We start from the raw sequence: 20,820 nt of genomic DNA, 5'->3' as shown, positions 1-20,820 counted from the left end.
TGTGGAAAACAAAAAATGTTTACTGTAGTGTGAAGAATTTTATGTTAACTTTGAGAATAAATACACAAGCTGTGGCAGGGACAAAATAACAACAGGACTGCAAACATGGAATAGAAAATACTTTGGGGGCCATACTAAAATTCCCATCAAAATTAACAATATAAACTGACATCTCAGATAAAATGGTGCTTTCAGAAATGCTTAGTCAGCAAAACTGAAGAGTCCTAGGATTTTTACTACCACTCATTAGCATAATTACCAGACACTACTACTGCCTAACAGCTGCTGGCAAAACATGCCCGTGCCCTTTCTAGTTTTCTTAAACCATTTCTCTAGGGCATATTGAAATCCCAAGTCCCTTTAACAGTTATAAAACCCCACACAGTACAACCTATGGAGAAGCTTAAGAACACACTGTCAATCTACACATGTCAATTCCTTTTCTTCATGCATATTTCAAGGACGAATCCCTTATCATAACTGTCTTGAACACATCTATGACTCCCATTTTCAAGCAAAAAAAACACTTAAAGTGCTGAAAAATAATACTTCACTTCTCAGAAGAGGGGAAGGGCAAGGGGCCAATCAACTCTTTTTGGTCACTGGAATCACCCTCAGAGTCCAACGCAGATTCTGGAAGGTGGCTAGAAAGAGCCTACCACTGCCAAGTGTTAGCATCCCCTTTCTGTCTGTCTGTCTCTTAACACCAGTTTTTACAGGCATGACTCATCTTATCCTTTCGGTGAGCACCAAGGGAAGAGCGAAGGCTTTCACACCCCACACATGCAACAGTTTTCCTGTATACAAAATATTTCTACAGTTTCAGCATAATACAGACAAATAAAGATGTTTAAAGAATATGCCACTTATACTCAAGAGATCCACTGTATCTAAAGAGCATTTCATTCTACAAAACTGAAGCCAAACCACTCTCTGCAAATGTCTGGCTTGAATTTCAGACCCCTGTGGGCATGAATTTACACGGGAACATTATTAGTTATTGCTTCAGCCAGGCTGCTACAAAACAATTGACAAAGTCTGTGAAATATGAGCACAGCTTAAACATTTGATAACTTGTCCGGCCTACAAAGGATTTACTGAATAAAAACTTCAGCCCTCCACATCAATTAGACTTCTTAGTGCAGTTTTAAATTCTTAGAGTAAACAGTTAAGATTTGGCATATATTATTGGCACGATGTTCTTCAAACACTTAGAAGTTCATGTATAAATATTTATACTCCCATTAATCAGGGCAGGGCAGGGCACAAGGACTCAGCCAATCTGGGCAGCTTTTCTGCCTGCGCATATTCCCTCTTTGATTTTCATGCACTGAAGGGAGAGCTGCTTCATTCGGTTATCCAAAGCCAGCCCCTCAGTGGAGCTGCTCCTGTTGCTGCTCCTATTCTTGTTCACTCTGTCGTTTGTCTTGTTCTCAGCCCCTTCTGCCCTATCCCCTGCAAAGAAAAGAGTAAACTAGATGTTAAACCCAGATTTCATTCTGCAACTTAAGCTCTAAGCGAGCGCCTCTGCAGCTTCCTTTGCCAAAGCGCACCAAAAAAGTAGGAGCAGGAGCAAGATGCTTTAATGAAAGCTTCCAAGCTGCTCTCATCTTGTGCACTGCATCAGCAAATTACACTGTGAACAGCCTTAGGCTGGAATACACAAGAGTGGTGGTAATCCTCTAGTCTATCAGCAAGGGCTGGCAGAGCCTGCAAGAGGTTCCTCTGACACCTTACTTCATTTTTTTTATTTTTTATTTTTTTTTTCCCCTGGAAAGCAAGATTTTCAGCAAGCAGGACAGTAATTTAAACAAATAAATAAATAATTTAAATAAAATAAAACCCTAAAGATTTTCCGTAAAGTAAACGTGTCATCAGAATCCCACTGATCACTTATTTTGTGAGAAAACTCAAACCTCTCCACTAAGACAGAACTGGGGAACCCTCCCAGCCAGAAGAAGAAAAATCAAAACATTTTGGATGTCATGGCTAACTGTGGGATGCAAGGCCTTCAGGAACTGCCTCCCCCAAGGAAGCAGCCAGCGGGTCAAAGCTCAGTGAGCTGGCGACATGCCTAGTGGAGCTGAGAAGGTTTTCCTGCTCCTTTTATAAAGCTGAACAACATCGGCCCAGGGCGTATCCAGCTGTGCGTACCTCTTTCAGCTTCACACTCAGGGGAGGATGCCCCACTGCATTCACTTCGAGGGCCAAGGACAGGAAAGTTCATCCCAAACTCGGAGAGGGACACAGGGCTGGGCAGATCCAGGCTTCCAGGTCGCGTCGCGGGAGGAAACTGAGTGGGCACCTCACAGGGGCTCGTAGGACCAGAGCTGAAGCTGGACACCGACTGAGTTTCTGAATCTTCTTCGGATACGAAGCTGCTGCCGTTGTCATCCTCAAACACTTCTGAAGCCACTGCAATGTTCAAAGAATATTCCAGTTAGCAAACCTACCCCTCTCCCGCACCTTCCCAGGAAACAGCAGTTTCTCAGGTTTGCATCTTCTGCACACAGATGCACAGCTAACCCACGGGCTGCCTCTTCTCATGCTCTGCCCTTTTTGCAGAACCTTAACCCTGCATTTCATATGTGGATCATGAAGGTCCAATTCCACTTTGAGGAACAGCACACCTGCCAGCCATGCCATGCAAGACCAGCTCTACACTACTTACTGCTCCTTTTGCCAAGATACTCATGGGTTTTCCCTGCTGCCCCCTTGCCCAGTTGGCCTTGTTCACTTGTGGTCTTCGGTATGTAACTTCAGCCAGGGCCTAGTCCCCTGTGCCCTCCTCAGCCAGCACTGTTGTGATCCCAGCACAGGTTATTTAAGGCATTAATTAGAAAGACACAGCTCCAGATATAGATTGCTTCCACCTTATCTTTCCACTTTTCCAGTTAAAATCAGCATGAACTCCCAAGATCTCTTTTGGGATGAGGAACACCAAGCAAGACCAAATTTTTAAAAGCCCCACCCAACCTACATTATTTTCCCTGCTCATGTTTGCTCAGATCTTAATTCTAATTAAAGAAAATCAATTCCAAACTGTCTGGCTAGATTGAGCTGCAGTCTCCTTGCTAACAACAGGAGGAGGAATCATTAAAGAAGGTTCAATTTTGTGCAACAGGGATGTAGATTTTGCTAAAATCTGACATTTTTCAATCTTGGCTCATTGTGGGATGAGGACTTATGAACCTTCAAACATAAAATGAAGACTTCAAACATAAAATGGATAACAGCATTATCCATCTTCCTGAGCCCCTTCCAGGGCACTTTGTGCTCAGAAATAGTTGCAGTTTGGATTTTGTTTTTAATGATGTGAAATCCAAGACTACAGAGTGGTCTTTCTTCTCAGTTGCTGTGTTTATCAATATATGGTGAGCAATACAGATAATTTTACAGGGGGTGAAAGCAAAAAAAGGTTGGTCAAAAAAGATGTTTCCAATTGCAGAGTCCTCTGCTTGGCAAGAAGCACTGACACCAGTCTACAACAAACACAACTTAAACTGTAGTTTACTTATCACCATCTAAACTTACCACACCACATAGGAGCATTTGCTAGGGCCAAGAAACTCTTGCTGATTATGAGGTGTTTTATTTGACTCCAGCAGACAGAAATCAAGATGTAGAAGGCCCTTGGTGAAACTCCACACACACACACACACACACACTCATTACAACACATGAGAGCTTAACCTGTCAAGGCTATTTTGGTTATTATGTCTGGCACTCCTACCCTGTCATAACCCAGTTCTGCGTTGGCAGCAGATGCAACCTGGAGTCCTTCCACCTAAATCAGACGGTGAAATTCAAAGAGAAAGATGAGCCTGTGCTGCCAGTCCTTGCCTGCAGTAGCCAGGAGGGCTAGTAACTGGCTGCTCTTGGTTCTTTCTGCTCCTATATACCAGGCCCCCGAACTCCTTCAGCACAAGAAAACCCTCATCTCAGTTATACCTAAGGCTCTTGGGAGGCCTTCTGCACAAAGAAGGGGGACTTGTGGGTATCCAAACTGCCAATCCCTGCCTAACTTGGAAACGCTCAACCTCAGGATTCAGGTTGGCAGAAGATATGCAGCCATACCAAAAGCCCATTGCATCAGCTGTCCCAGACACCACAATTGGTTGCTGTGGCAACTCAGGTCCCAGTGGCCCAGTACTGGGTGAGAGAGGTCCTGCACATCATGTGCACTCCGGCCTCTGCAGAGGACTGAGGCCAGCGCAGGGCACAGACAGGCTGTACCATGGACTTAAAAGGCCCCAGCGCCCATACACACCAGCATCGACGAGGGACATGCACGTTCAGCCTTTGGGCACTGGGATTATTGAATTATGAATTCCTGCAATCCTTACCTAGGCTTTTCCCTGCATAAATGGAGCCGAAATACAAATTAAACTGGGATTTGTGGGACTGGGCAGCAAAAACAGGCTTTCTACATCAAGAAGGGGAGAAAGTGTCCAGGAGGAAGGAAAAAGTAGGGCACATGCAGTGTCCATTTATCCAATTTCACCCAGAGCCAGGATAAAAGCAAACTCACAATACACCAGACAGTTACAGTCTTTGCAACCCAAGGTCCCCATGTGCCACCAGGAAGCACAGGGTACCTAGGCTTGGTGCTTGCTTCGTGTTTGCTGCTGTCACTCAAGAGAAATGTCTCTCATACAGAGCCTCTCAGTACACTACATTAGCATATTGCTGCTTCTTCGCTTCCCTTGTTCACAGCACACATGCTCTGCTGAAATCAGATTGGCAAAAGACCCTGCAGTGCAAAGGAGCTTATCCTTACACTCCTGTGTGAGCGTCATGCCCGGGGGTCTTCAAACTTTTTAAACAGGGGGCCGGTTCACTGTCCCTCAGACACTGTCGGGGGCAGGACTATAGTTTAGAAAAAATGACTGAATTCCTATGCACACTGCACATATTTTATTTGTAGTAGTGCACAAAAAACAGGAAAAAGAATGCAATATTTAAAATGAAGAACAATTGTAATCAACAAAAACAAATAATATTTCAATGTGAACTATGGGCCTGCTTTTGGCTAATGAGATGGTCAGTGTTGGGTTCCATATTTGTCACTGCTGGTCGTAGCAAGTGATGCCAGTGTTCATCAGTCAGTCTGGGTCTGACTGGAGATTTCAGATGTTTCATTCGGACTCTCGCCCGCCGCAGGGAGCAGGTCAAGGACGAGGCGCTGGTTCCAGCCCAGTCCCAGCGGCTGTTTGGTTTCCCCCTCCCAGCGAGGGGGGGCAGGCAGGGAGCTCTGTAAATACTGGTGGGCCACATTAAGGACCCTGGGGGGCCGTATCCGGCCCACAGGCCATAGTTTGAGGACCCCTGGTCATGCCTTTCAGTTCTACTGCAGCCACAACTTAGGTCCCTCTGCCACAGGCCAGCACTGCAAGACAAGCGCTTGATCCCAAAGGTCAGTTTCCAAACAGCATTGCCGCCTCAGCAACCTGGCTGAATGATCTGCAACAGCCTGCAACCACCCCAGGCAAGACACCAACAGCAGTATCACCGGCTTAAAAATTAGATGCATGCTTTGAAGTGAAGTAGTTTTGTTCCTTTCATACAGCACTGTACAGAAAAAAACCCCAGTGATGCTAAGGGAACAGCTGATACACTTCAACTCATATCTCTTCCCCTTGAAAACTGGCTATTAAAGAATATGATCAACTCTGGTAAGAACAAGAAGCATAACAGGTCAGCCACAGTCCCAGAAAATTTCAAACTGCAGAATATGTACAGCAACCTTTGTCTCAGCATTTCTTATGATGCCCATGGGATATTACCATGCACAGGAGCACTCTGTACTCACTGGAGATGGTGTCTGACTCCGGTTTACTCGCTGACAGGTCTTCCACAGAGGTATTGCTCCCTTCAGCACCCACGCCACATCCTCGAGGCCCCATGGCAGTGGACCGTCTCCTCTCATGAATCTCATCTGAGATCATCTCCAGGTTTTTCAAGGCAGTCTTATACTCTCCTTTTGCCAGAGACAGTTTTGCTTGCAGGTCATCCACTGTCTTCTTCAGTTGCTAACAAGGAAGACAGGTATTAGATGTGCTCTCATTACGAACGATGCACAGCATGCAGTTCTGTGTTCTGTGTCCACGTGACGGCTCTGCACAGGCCAGCCAGCATAAACCAGGGTTGGTATCTAGGTGATGGGAGAGTTTGTAATTCAAGAGTGAGCACCCCAGCATGAGCACTGGCACTTGTGAAGGAAACAGCAGCAAGGCAAGCCAGGGGAGCCAGGGGCTGGACCTGCCTCTGGAGTGTAGTAACAGCCCCTGAGAAAGCACAGAGCAGGGGTCACCCTGTTAACATGCAGGATCTCTCGTTAACATGAATGCAGCTCTCAACAGCACGTCCCTGCTTAGCCCACAACCACCCCTAAGGGTTTGCTGGCAGCCCCTGCCTGCAGGGCACAGCATGGCTGTGAGTCATCCCTAAAGGGGCTAAGCCTCACTCTCCTCTGAGCACTAAACTCATCACTTCTTGGTCACTAAACCTGCAGACCAAAAAGCAGCAAGCCTCAAACCCTGACAGCTGTAATACAGCAGTTTCTGTGTCCCCAGGGACAAACCCCACTCTACAGCAAGGGCAAAAGTATTGTACATCCTGTCTCCCAAAGGTAAAACACTGCTTGTGTATCTGTAGCTCTGTTTTATATTGTACATTAAAAGCAATCTGTGCTGTCTTTTGCATTATATTTTTACACAATCACTTTCCTTCAGGAAGGCACTGAGCAGCTGTCATGGAAAAGCGATAGGCCCCCAAACAGTGGGCCTTTGCCTATGGAAAAAAGGGGATTTCTCAAAATATGCCTCCAGCCAGAAGGGATTATTGGACTGGCACCCAGTCCACGATGGGCAAGGGTTCAGCTCCATGCAGCAGCAGCCATTGACCATGGCTGTGCAGGCTGGCAAGACAGAGGAGCAGAGGGCAGCCCAAGCCTGGATCCTGGCAAGTAAAAAGTGCATGCCAGAGTCTTTGAGGCTTGTTGCATCTCAGGCAGCCCAGGGAAAGGCTCAAAGGCTCACAGAAAAGGTGTGGGACATACCTGGCATCCCAGCAAGGAATGGGAATCTTCTAGCTAAGCTCCTGCTGACTTAGCACCACACTGGAGCTTTCCTGCACCTACAGCCAACAGTGCAAGGCAACGCGCTCCACTTTGACCCTGTGCAGATTCCGCACACCTACAGCAAAAGCCACTTCCCTTCAACTCAGAGGAGCCAGGCTCCCAGTTTTTGGGGGCCACGTGCAGCAGAAGTCACTCTAATAGAATGAGAGCAATTTTTGCATTTGAACTTTTAGTGTGACTTTGTTCTCCCACCCAGCAGCTCCAAGGCTAAGGGCTGTAACAGCAGGGATTACCATCCCATGCACAACTGCCATGCCCATCCCAGGGCCACTGTTCTCTGCAAGGCATGCGATGTGCCCAAGCACTGGCTAGACACCATTGCACCACACAGAGCGCAGCACAGAGATGCCAAAAAAACCCCTGCCAGCCTATCCAGCCAAACCCAAAATCTCACGACATTTACATTTGCTTGATGTTTGGGTGCTACAAGCAGTTTACTTGTTCTGTTAATTGACCCAACCAGTGAACAGAAAAGCACACTTAAACAGTCTGATGCCTAAAACACAAGAAAAAAAAAAAAACAACCAAACCAACCAAACCCAAAGACTTCAAACTACAAGAAGTAAAGATGGTCAAACTGTATTTGTTTCTGGCAGTAAGCAGCAGGGTTTGAACACTTATTTCACACTAGGAAACAAAGTCTCTCTCTCAGTCTTTTTTCTTTAAAATGTGCTTAGCAAATTGCTCAAGAGGTTTTGAATTGAATTGTTTTTGTACAGAAACACAATATAGTTATCAGAGCACTTTAGATGTAATTTCAGTATTTACTGTAAGCAGTACGGAGTTTCACATGGATCTGAATTATATACATACCTCTAGTTGGACATAGTACTTTGCCTTGAGTTCAAAATAAGGTCTGTGGAAAAACAAAGAACAATTGTTTACAAACACTGGGACAAAACACAAGAGTACTGGAGTGGGAGTTGCTCTCTTTGTAGTATTAGCATAGCTATTTTGTGTTTCACTGTCATCCCAAGATACTATCTAGATGATAGAACATCTACTTGCATTGGCAAGGTCTCTCTTTTCCCCTCTAATACATCTATTTCTCGTGGGCCTTTTGACCTAAATACAAATTGCAAAATTCCAGTTTTTGGAGTTGACAGCATAATTCCTTCAGGCCTAGATTCTGCAAGATACTTAAATGCAATGTCCAGCTTCAGGAGTAGGCATCCTCTCTGTATCCATCTAACTTTTGAGCTCACAGCACATGTAATTTCCCCACAGAAGGGGAACCTCAGACCTCCCCATGCTAAGACATGGGGGTGGAGGGGCAGTTTTTAGTTTTTTCAGTGAAGGAGAGGGAATAAAGGGAGGTCAGAGCACCACAGGCAAGGGCCCAGCACTTCCCACCAGTGGCCCACCAGGCGCTTCCCTCCCACTGCACAGCTCTCCAACAGTTTGCTCGGACACGGAGGACAGTGTCACGCCCAGTCTGTTTCCCACTACAGACAACAAACCTTGCTTATAAGGTTGCAGGAGGACAGGGGCACAAGAGGTGTAGTACAAAGCCTAAGAAACCACATTCCAGCTTTGAAGCTTTGAAGCCCACAAGCCAATATCATCTGATGTAAAACTGGACAGCAAAAAAAGCCCTGATTTTTTTTGCAGGGCTCACTACCCCCTTCACCTCTCAGAAGTATTCCTGGAAAGTATGGGAGAGATAAACAACTAGATATGGTTTTATATGAAACAGAACATTAACTACACTTGCTGTATTTCTACCCTGACAGCAAACTTCTTCTGAGCTACGAGTCCTACTGCAGCTACATTTTTCACTGTGCACCGTAACTCAGGTGTGTACAACTGTGGCTTTCTGAACCTATATGCTTTGAAGGATTGAATTCACTACACAGTCATACACAAAATAACAGAATCGCATTTCCCTGAGACAAAGTCATTTCGCAGCTTCCCTGTTTTTAATTAACTCTCTCTACCATCACCAGGAGCACGCAGCCAAGTCTGCAATATTTCCAGTGACACTGATCTAGTCAAACTGCACCTCTGCCTTCCCTCGCTGGGATATAACCCTGCCAAAGTCTACACAGATGGACCTGCCAGGCATGGTAAAACATCACAGTTGGGAGTCTGCATCCAACAGGTAAAGGACTCCTACAGCCGTGCCCCAAAGCAATGGGAGGGCAGAGACACTGACAAAATGGTGTTGTGCAGGGAAAACAGTGAAACCTACTCACCTCAAGTGACTTGATTCTCTCCCTTCCTTACCCTAGTAAGGAGTTCCCTGGGAGGGAACAGCCAGGCTTGAATCCTAACTTCTCACCAGCTTCCACAAGCCTGGGGGAAAAGTCCCCTTTCTATCAGCAAACAAGCATGTGTGCATTTGTGTGGTGTGAAAAAAATAATATGTGTGTGTGTGCATACACATGTGTATATACACAAATACATCCACATGCACATATGAGCAGGCACGTTTACAGGTAATAGACAAGAAGGATGCCACCTAAGCCAGAAAAAGGATACCAACAGCCTGACGTATAGGAGCTCAAACATAAGCACTCTTTCTCACCCACTGCTAACACACAGCTGGGCATCTGATGCCAGCAGAAAGCAATGCACCGGCAGGGCAGGGACTCACATCATCTCAGGCCACTTCACTCTCTTAGATTCACGACTCTGTAACTATTCAGACCTGGTACATAACACAGCAGGGCTGCTGAATCGTCCACTGATGCAATCAGTGTCCTACATCATCAGTTATCTAAGTCCATGACATTGCATAGTCGAGCAAAGTGCTTTTTAAGTAGATGATAGGAAGAGTGAAAAGCACTTCACCCAAGTCACCGGAGCAGAAAGTGACTTAAAAAAACCAGCTAACACAGGAGAGTTCATTATCCTGCAGCTCAGATGCACTGAGCCAGATCTGGCACCTGTTAAGAACATGCAGCTGTATGCACATTCATAGCTTACAAGCAAGTAAGCACCCAGAAACAAAATTAAAAGGAAAACCAAAACAAAACAATCCAATACTCATCCACTCATCAACTTTACATGGCAAATCATCTAAAAGATTTTCCTCCAGGCTGTCCCAGTTTTAGCTTCAAATAGTAATGCTTTAAGCATCTTAATCCAGACAGAAGTGAGGAGCAAATGCAAATCACTTTTTGCATGGGAAAGAGCAACTCCTTCAGCCTTCAAAGGCTCAGGCATTACAGCCAACCTGCCTGAACCACCCAGAGAGAAGGGCAGAACAGCTGCTGGTGTTAAATCCTTCCTGAAAAGCAGTTAGTAGCCAGTTACACCCTACAATACAAGCACCCACAAATTCAGCAGCCTCATTTCCCAGTTTTATGTAGCCGTGTGACAGCACTGATGTTTTCAGCTCAGTTTCAGTTTTCCTTTACATGAAAGTTACAATGCTGAGAGACAACTGACCGTTCCAACATCCAAGTAGAATGATTTCAAATACACCCACGATAAGTGTGTTGTGGCATCAGTTATCTCCCACTTTAATACTACGTTAGAATTGGTGTTTCTGTACACCCCTTATTACAGGATCTCCAAAACACCCTAAGTGGTTTATGCTGCAGTTAGCCCTGCCATGAGATAAAAAGGAGTATGTTGGGATCCTTCCACACACAAGTGAAAACCAGCTTGTCCTGAAGAGAATGACACAGGACAACACCTCCCCGAGGGTAGTTTCAGCAAGGAAATGGAGATTCAGAAGGCAAATCACATGAGAAGCAGCTGGGGCATTGGGCTCAGCACCATCATTGTTATAAACAGGTATGTAGGACCCCACTGACAACTTATCAGGATCTTTATTTTAAATCTTATTGTAAGGAAGGAACTCCTAGCAGCCAAACCCCTTCTCAGATATTGCTCTTATCCAGAGGAATCTGTCATTTAGTGATCTGGTGATGTTTTTCACAGTCCCTGTGCAGTGCTAGACAAACAGCATGTAGCTCATTCTACCAATCCACACTGCTACATTGTTTTAGCAAACATGTTTGAACCTTCCTTGAGAAGCGCTAATCCTTTCTTGAATTGAGCAAACACCAATCAAAATAGATTTTTAGTTGACTGATTTCACCAAAAAGTAATTTTTAGATGAGGGATTAAAAGCTAAATACAGCAAGCAGATTGTTTAGACAAGCTACAGTCTGGAAATATAAAGAAAACAACTGTGAAATATGAAGAGGGTTAAGATTTGGTTGTAAACAGGGCCAAAATTTTAAACAGGATCTGAGCAAAAAGCAGTTTCATTTCTCCACAACCAACCAAAACTGCGTATCCAATGCAGACACATTTATTGACGACGCTGGCTGCTTAGCTATGCTCTCTGAAGCACATTTCCTTCTCCAAGAACAGCTCTCGCTCAGCTTTGCTAAAGCAGCATTGGGAAGTAACAAATCTGATGGATACAGCATGCTACTCTGATGCCATCTCACACCTTTCAAGTTTCTGTCACTTGCTTTGTTGCTCTCCTAACTAAAAATAAGAACTAAACTGCAAACAATTCTAAGCTGCAAAGCATCCACACATAGAGCTCTGCAGCTCTGTAGGCAACATCTATATGAATCCCATGAGCTTGTTTCTCAAGTCCACACATCACTAATGGGTTCAATGCACTAGAACAAGACTAAGAATACGCCCAGAAAAGGTTTCTTATCCCATTTAGTTCACCAGTTTACCAAGTCAAGTGCTTTAAAAAGACAATTAGAAGGACAACAAATGCAAGGACAAACATCAGTATCAATTGTGCTGTAAGGCTGGTGCATGCAGACAGGAGCCAAAAAGGAGAGGTACAGAGGCCAACACACTTTCACCAGTTTGAAAAACCTCACAGAATCGGTATTTCCCTCAAACAGTTGTCACCACTAAACTTATCTCCAAACGTACAACATACTTTGATTTATTGATGGCTCTTTTCAGCTTCTTCTCCAGTTGTTTCATCCTTCCCATGGCAGCATTGTACTTGGCTGCGGTTTCCTTGTGAACCAACTCACTTCTTGTTTTGGTCTGTTCTGCCTCCATGACCTTCAAGAGGGGAAAAAACAGGTTGAGTTGCAAGACACAATGATCCATTTATTGTCATTTTAATTAATGGTATTTGTTTAATCTCTCCAATCAGCTCATGTCAGGAAAGCGAGGGTATAGAAAAAATTACTTTCAATGAACTTACTTAAAAGTCTTCCCTGAAAGGAGCAGCAATATGTCAGATTTGCAACACCACGTTAATTATAACACAGGTGTTGCAGCTTCCTACATATCTCTTATGGGAAGTTCAGAAGAGCCTCACATTTTGAGATCATCCATTTTTCAACCTGGTTAGATATTCAGGAATGGAGCAACGCTAGCAGAAGTCACCCAGTTACATTCACCAGTGTTATTTCTGTCCCTTCCTGCTTCTCTCTCAAGAGCCTCCCTTTCCCAGCAGAGAGCCAGCAGGCTGCTCAGCCGCCAGCTGCAGTCCCAGCACTCTGGAAAGGGCTGAAAACCAACTGCAGCAGTGGGAGGACTGAAATGCAGTTCAGCCTAAATCACCAGTCACCAGAAAACAGCGTCTAACGGCTGCCTGCTTGCAAAAGGCCAGGAAGCTGGCTTTTCTCTTAAAACAGCTGACCAGCCTCAAACCACGGTTTCAACGTGGAAAATGCAGAGAGGTTCAAGCCCTGAGCTGATATCCCTATTACACAGACAGGGGAAGCTATGCTGATGACTAGCTTGCCATCCAGGCAGGCAGATAGATGCTTAATGTACAGCAGTCCCAGGCCCAGCACACCAGCCCATCTCCATAGCCAGGAGCCAGGCTGCTGCCTGCACACAAGCTGTCAAATTCTTCAAACAATCATTTCTTCAAAGCTTTATAAACACTCAATGCAGTGGCATTGTACAGCAGTTAGGAGTCTACAAATGCAACAATAAAAGTAAATGTCCCTCCATTGGCTGCTCTGCCACCATCCCATAGTCACACTTAGCCTGTAATTCTATCCAGGGTACTTTTATTTTGCAAATTCAAGATGTTGGAGGTGTAAGTCAGAAAATTTGTTTTCTTTAATGCACTATCAGTCAAGATTCAGACAGAGAGGTAATTGATTTGTTTAAGAAAGAAAAGCGGTGACACCTCTCCATTGGTCTGGCAATGGGGAGAAAGCAGGCAGTTTTCAGGCTCCCACTCTTGCAGCTATGAAGGTATCCATACAAAAACTGGCAGGACTATTTTCTCCAGTACTGGATTTTCAAATGTCTCAGCTGTGAAACCAACTATTCCACAGCTTCAAGGAAATTTGCTCCAATTGGCTCCCACCACCAGAATGTGCATCTGCACTCTCAGATCCAGAAAGAGAATATTCAAGGTATCTTGATTTTAAATAACCTCACCCACAAAGCTCCAATTTCTTTAAAGTGTCCTAGCCCTCAGGCTGAACTGAGCAGAGAAAAGAGCATGGTCAACTTTCACTTGCTTGGACTGCCACTCTGCTCAGGAAAACTGGCATGTTGTCTTTTCTGATGCTTAAATGAAAGCATGAGACTGCCACACACCAAAGCCAAACTGCATCAGTGTCAACTCAAAGCTCTTGCTGCCATAACCAGAAGCCACGTTCTGGTCATCTGCACTTACCACTTATTATTAAACAAAGAAGTTGCTACAGAACTTTAAACTATGAGAAAGGTTTCCAAAGCCTCTCCTGATTAGACATAAAATAATATGCTCAACTCCAACACCCTTCAACTGTTTTATATACAAATAAGTCATCCACTTTTGAATAAAGGTTAAAAAAAATATATATCAGATTCATAGCAGGCTCTCTCCTGCATCCTGAAAACAAGCTGCAGCCTCTTATCTCGAACAGCTGCTCAAAAGCTAGGCTGATGCAATGACTTTCCCTGGTGAAATATCAGACAAGGCTGGTTTTACTGTGAAACTGTCTTAAATTAAAATGCAGTCTCCAAAGACTACATAGAAGCTGGTTCACCTTTGTAGTGTGGCAAGGAAACTGCAATTTAAAAACGCTGGAAGCTACAAAATAATGGAGTGGCTGGAATTTGCCAATGCTCAATTAAATATCAATCCCCTGCACTCATTCTTGGGGCAAAATTAGCATTGACTTTGATATATGGGATCAACCACATAAGTGCTACCAGCACTAGGGTTGTAAAGCAGGTTAGGTGTCCAGCATCATGTTGATTTTTCACATCTTTCATAGCAAACATCATAGAAATGCTGAACCCTGCAGAATTGGGATTGGAGGATGACAGATAATAATAAAATATCTAAAAAATTATGAAATTTGCTGCCAGTCATATACACCCACATTCATTACCCTTTTCAGAAAAAAAAAAAAGAAAAAAAAAGAAAAAAAAAAAAGCTTCTATACTTCATCCTTTTGAGAAATCACCAAGGTAAGGAAAACCATCTCCCCCTACTCCCTTTTTTTCCTATGGGCATTCTGTCATCGCACTCTCGTTACCCACACAAGTCTGCAGAGAGGCCAGAGATAGCCTGTCCCCTTCCCCAAGGACAGTGGCTCAAGGTGCATGTCCTAGGCTGAGAACAATACTTGGAAGACTGTGAGGTATCTCTATGGAGATCCAAGACCTGCCAAGATGCATTTAAGAGTTTCATTCAGACAGGAAGAAACAAAAAGATCACAAAAGCCAAATAGCCTTTAAATAGAGAAGCTTCCCATCAGGGCAGGTGGACAGAAACAGACTGCAAACCATGCTGCCACCTCTACATCTGGGAGGTTCAATGGAAGATCAGCTAGCGAAACCCCCACACACACTTTTTAAAAAGGCCTTAGTAGAAGACAGACAAGGCTTGTGTGGGAAAGTAGCACTTTTTATTAGACCTAGTAACATGGTTGGGGAAAAAAGCAGTCTTACATGGACTTGTAAACAAGCTTTTGGTCACTCTTTCTGAATAAGCTGTTTTGTCTAATAAAAGTCACTGTGCTTCTAGCAGTAAACCTCGCCTTGATGATCCTAGGCCATCACAGATGCAAGAGCATCACTTAGAAAAAGGCAGAGATAAAAGTGAGGATGACACCTCTTCCAATTAAGACTGCTCAAGACACCTCTCTCCCCCTTATATTGTACCTGCCATGCACCTCCTTGGGGCGAGCATGGAACAATCTCTTACACAAAAAAATCCAGAGTGGGTGAACTAGGATACCTGCACATACACTGGACATTTCTGTAGCCCACACCTGTCCTTAAATACTAGATCACCTATTCCAGGCAGAACTCATTCTCCCAGGTAGCACAGACTACAAGATACAACTATTGGAAAACAAAGCAAGCAAAAAAAACTCAATACAGGTATCAATCAATTCCTCTTCTCTCCTTCTCTACCCTCTATTTCTAACCCAGATGTCTGGGAAAGGAAGGCTGGTGTAGAATATATATTTTTAGTGAGTAAGTCTGTACAAGTAGCTTTGTTCCCCCAAAAAAAGATTTGCATGAACTGAAGTTAAAGATGGACTCCAGGCAAAACTTCAATAATAACAACAGATGCAAAAGAAAAAAATTATCAATGAAATTCAGCAAAGCTGACTATCTAAGCCAGATAATTACTCTGGACAACTGTTTCTTTCTCAAAAAATTAAATTGATGTCTCTTCTATGTCTCGTCTAAGAATTAGAAATAAAAGAGGTAAGAGACAACGCAAGATCGGTAAACCAAGAGGAGAGAAGCAACAATACAAGGGATTGCATTTAACCCCTTCATTTCCAGGGTAAAGTGACAGAAAGATTAGGGCAGGGAAGGATGTGGACATTTTTGTTGTTTCTTTGCAGCCTTTTCTTCCCCCCCCCTTCTTCTCCAAGTATTTCTATCTGCAGGAAGTATTTTCTTCTCTCTACATCACAAAAGCACCCACGCATTTTACACTGACAGATGGTACTTCACAGTGTAATATCAAAGGGAGCTTCATAAGCCAAATTAAACCAAGAGGGAGCATGCCTCCTCCCTCTTCACTCTTCCCTCTTCCCTTCCTTTTTAAAATGTCTGATGATCAAGAGCCAAAACATTTCTTCTCCTTGCCAGAATTAATCAACTGAACTTATCTCAGGCAAGACTGTAAAAGCAGAACCTTTTTAAGACTGCAGATTGCAGCGACAATTAGAAATTAGCAATTTCTCTTGAAATTCATGAAGGATCTTCCTTTCTGCTCCAGCATGTCTCAAACTTGAGGTAACACACCTGTGAGGACTTTCCATTGGTACACACTTATGAACGATTTTTAACAGGAGTCTAAATGTCAAGATCTCTCTCCTCCATTCCTCCAAAGCTCTCCATGCTTTTCCCCTTTTATAGTCCTGCTCTCTGCACCCCAAACTGCAGCATTACCATTCGAGGTACTAGCAGATAGGCAACATGCTTCCACTTCCCAAAAACATTCTCTCCAAGTTTTAAAGAAAAACCGCAGTTACCAAAAACCTGATAAGACAATGGCTAACAGTGAACAGTACTTCTCTTCTCCAGGCAGCTTAAGAGCTCATCAAACTTGTCTACGTGCAAGCTAGGTGATTATATTTCCATTATAATCAACAGAGAATTCATCTTACAATGAACTTGCCCCTCTGGTCACATGAATTGCTCTCCAGACACCATCAACTTATTGATCAGACCTCCTTTGACTATAATGGAAGCTTAGACCAGTAACTGGGACATAAAAAGTAATGTTATAGACACCTGAAACCGATGAGCTAAATCCCAGCCTAAGTGCCATTACACTTGTCTCAGTGTAATGACACTTAAGCTGTGGAGAAATGGACACCTAGGAAAAAAACACAAGAATTTACCCAAAATTCCACATCAAGTTAAGAGTAGAAGCAGGTAAAGCAGCTGTCTGACTAGGAGGATTGTATCATTGCTATGGTCAACCACTGACCATTGTTATGGTCAACATATAGCTAAAGCACAGACATTTACAAGGATTAGCTGCATCTTCACAGGCAGGCAGGCAGGCATCCAGCTCCTGTTTAGGCACACAGCTTCCTGGGGAAATACAGCTCAAACTGTAAGGTGAAAAAATTGCTGAGTGACATCCTATACTCTCTGTACATATTCATACTGGTCCTATCTGCTTCGCGAACAAAAATAACTCCCATTTGTTATTCTTCCAGCACACCCAGGATAAGCAACATTTCAGTAACTCTCCCATTTCTCATCAGTTTAATTATACGATTTCTAGATCATTGGCTACAAGAGCCTTGTTTACAGTAGCCCATTAGACTGTCACATTAAAAACAGTGTTAATAGCTTTTCAGTCTATTAAGAAATCAAAAAGCAATTACAACATGCAACCCTTAACTCCATTTCCTCCCAGTGCAAGTCTGCAAACAGCATTTCCTTTTTGGTACTCTGGAACCCAAGTCTTTGTCCATATCCATTGGGTCAAGTGGAAAAGTAACTTGGCAGTATTTCCATACATGCCTGTATAAAAAAAAAAATAAGTGCCTAATTTGTTCTCTTACCTACCCTTTTCCTTTATGCTCTGTTTGCATTGTTTGTCAGTCACCAAGCTGCTGCAGGGCTTGGGTTTTGTTCCAAATTTCAGATTAATTCAATACAACCTGCTACCTCTGCCTAAGAATAGCAAATGAAAACACTTTACTCTTTCCTGACACTTCTATTAATAGAGAAACAAATGAATTAGTAGCCCACTTCTAACATTTGGCACAAAGGTGCTTTTCTGCACTTGATTCATTGGTGTACAAGGCCCAGTACAAGATTATTCTCTGCCCAGTATGTCATTTATAAATACATGCAAAAAAGCTAGCAAATCCAAAACAACTAGAGTGTAAAAGCTTTCTCCAAGAGTTATTTTACATGTGGAAGTAGAGTAATTCTATTTCTTAACCCTCAGAAACAGTTTTTCCCATTAGTAATTTCTAATTTAAGGAATAGTTAACAGTCTGAGTTAACAGCAATATTGTGGCAGTCATGGAGAACTTTTGTTCTAGTAGATCTCATCCTCCAACCTGTCTTCATTCATAGCTTGGTATGGGACGATAATGTTTTCTGCTTCTCAAGACCCCAATTATTCTGTTGACCTCACTGAACACTAAGCACTTCACTAACTGCATGCACTGAAACCAAGGAAGTATTCACTCTGCTCCTAAAGAAGTTATAAAATTCAGTCAAGTACTCCCAAACAAGCTCATGCTGGGTCTGTTCAGTCAGGATTTCGAACAGCATTTTCACACTTCTTGGCTCTGGCCCTAGCCTTAAGACCTCCAGTATGGCCAACGAAAATCATAAGACAAACTTCCACGTAACTCTTTCAAAATCTGCTGTGCCCTGGAAAGGTGCAAACAGGTGCTTTCCTGGAACTGAGCTTACCCAGACTATTTTAAGCACCAGGAAGAATTGAGTAACACACTTTCCATTCAAGGGGTCATCAGCTGCTTTATACACTCCAGTCTGTGCCTAGGAGATTTTATAACTGCAGTAAATAAACCTAAGGATCCTATTTACTGTTCAGCTGTAACCATCCAAGACATTATGGTTTGACTCAGTCCTCCAACTAGCAGATATTCTGCATTCTGTGATGATATGTATCAACACCACCAGTATGACTCCACCAAACACTGCCAGCAGCCATCTTCTGCTCTAAATCACTGGGTTGCCCATCTCAGGTGTACTCCTCTTGTAGACTGTCAAGGAAGACTTAAGGGTTGTAAAAAGACACAGGGATCCAACTGAAATACCCATGGAAAAGAAGAAGCCATTTGAACTCACCAAATTGCTAGCATTTCTCTCCTCACCCACTTCAACACAGATTTTCATTACACCACTAGAGAGAGGCAGCTGATACATGGTTGCTATCACTCTCCATTAGATCTCAGCAGTTTAGCAGTCAGGAGCTCCAAGCAACTCATTAGAGGCTTCCAGTTTTCTCACCTGTCTCTTCTGAGAATCAAAAATTGTGTATGCATTTCTGGACTTTGCTCATATTTAACAGTGATAACAACTAGGGAAAATGACAGCTGCTGGTGTCCTGGCACACACACACTGCAAAAGTGGGGCTCCCTTCCGAAACAGAGAGAGCTTACCAGATCTGCAAATACGTAATGACAAAAGGGACAATAACACAATAGCCTGGAGTTTAGTTTCTCTTTTTTAACATACACCAGCTTTTCCATCTCTCCCCTACCCACAGCCAACATCCTTTTTGTTCCTTATTTCTTCATCAGGCAGCTGGTTTTTACAATTCACTCTGAAATAGAGGCTTTCTTATAACTGAGAAGCTTCTGCAACAGAACAGAGCTACTGCACTGAGGACAGCAAGACAATACGAACATTGTATGGCACACTAGCATATTTGGAATAGCAAGCTCAGCTTTACTGGCATACTAAGGGAACTCTGGCAGAACAAAGGTTTTTAACTTCAATTTTTGTTTCTTTCATGTTAAAAAAAAGCTTTCTGCCTTTTTTTTAACAGGAAAAAAGAGACATGGCAAATGACAGGAAAATTCTTCTTGACAGCTGCTAAAATAATTCAATTTTTGTTTCTTTCATGTTAAAAAAACCTTTCTGCCTTTTTTTTAACAGGAAAAGAGAGACATGGCAAATGACAGGACAATTCTTCTTGACAGCTGCTAAAATGAATACTGCCTTTTATTGTTAGATGGTGCATCTCTTCTGTAGATTTAAAAAGACTTTACAAAGGAGGTAAGACCTTGTCTAAATTTGAAAGTTAATTCGGGATAGAGCAGTGTGCAAGCTTAACATGCAACACATATTTTTCAGTAATTCTATATTCAAACACACATTTCCAAAGAGAAGTGCCTTGTTCAACTTCATACTGAGAACAGGTTACACTAAAATTGGATCTTGTCCTTGTTTTTCCAGAGTAAGAGTTTCCATAACACATCTATTCAGGAATAGCTGTCCCTATGCAATTATTCTAGCATAACTCCAAATGCAGATATGCTTTAAGACATTGTTTATCCCTATTATATAGATGATATTTTTTTTTTTGCTTTAGAGAGTTACACCACTCTCTACTAGCACAGCCAGATAGAGAGCTCCAGCTGTCCCAGTAGCGGCCCAAGGCCCAAATCATTTAACCTTAGACTTCCTCATTTTCTGTAGCTTCATTTCCTACATGTCCTGTATCTGGACCAATAGAAAAATTTTGTCTTTCAGAAACAGCCTCATACACTACAGAAGAATATAAAATATGAAAAAGACAGATGCTGGGGCAAGTTTGTATTACCCTCTGAGTAGCATGGTTGAGCATCTCTTGCCAGGCAGAGTCAAACTGACGTTTGTCATCTTCCAGTAGCCTCTGCTCAGCAAGTGAAATGGTCTCTTTTGCAGCACGCAGCACTTCAGTGGCCCTCTGAAAATCCTGAGTCGCCCTCTGAGCTTCCAGCTGTGCCTAAAAAAAAAAAAAAGAGAAGTGGGGATTACAGAGAAAGGAACCCTCAGAGTCACATTCAGAAGATCTGTCACACTAATCCCAGGACTTTAAAAACACCATGCCAGCATTTCTGTTTCCCATCCTTTTACTTGGAAGTGATACATATTTCCTCGCTGCCAGCATTTCTGTTTCCCATCCTTTTACTTGGATACATATTTCCTCGCTGGAGTAAGTACTGCTAAGACAGCAGTTCCCACCCAAAGAGGCAACCTACAAAGAACTGCCTCATGGTGTTCATACTCAAAAAAACCACAGCTGATGGCCTACATAAGCACTTGGATGA

The 20,820-nt window shown here is 43.3% G+C and overlaps 1 protein-coding gene across 1 annotated transcript; it reads right to left on the bottom strand.

Moving 5' to 3' along the window:
• On the bottom strand, positions 1–20,491 carry SH3BP5 (SH3 domain binding protein 5). The gene is made up of 6 exons (XM_010166487.2): positions 20,331–20,491; positions 12,009–12,139; positions 7,955–7,997; positions 5,813–6,032; positions 2,155–2,415; positions 1–1,455 (listed from the first exon to the last, which is right to left on the bottom strand). Exons 1-6 carry the CDS (start codon positions 20,352–20,354, stop codon positions 1,274–1,276), a joined length of 861 nt encoding a protein of 286 aa, XP_010164789.1. The 5' UTR covers positions 20,355–20,491; the 3' UTR covers positions 1–1,273.
• Between the last annotated feature and the right edge of the window lie 329 nt (positions 20,492–20,820).

This window comes from Antrostomus carolinensis, unplaced genomic scaffold, assembly GCF_000700745.2.
Source record: "Antrostomus carolinensis isolate BGI_N321 unplaced genomic scaffold, ASM70074v2 scaffold27564, whole genome shotgun sequence".
NCBI classification, from domain to species: Eukaryota; Metazoa; Chordata; class Aves; order Caprimulgiformes; family Caprimulgidae; genus Antrostomus; species Antrostomus carolinensis.
The sequence above is the reverse complement of the archived record's forward strand: the minus strand, read 5'-3'. Positions and strand labels throughout refer to the sequence as shown.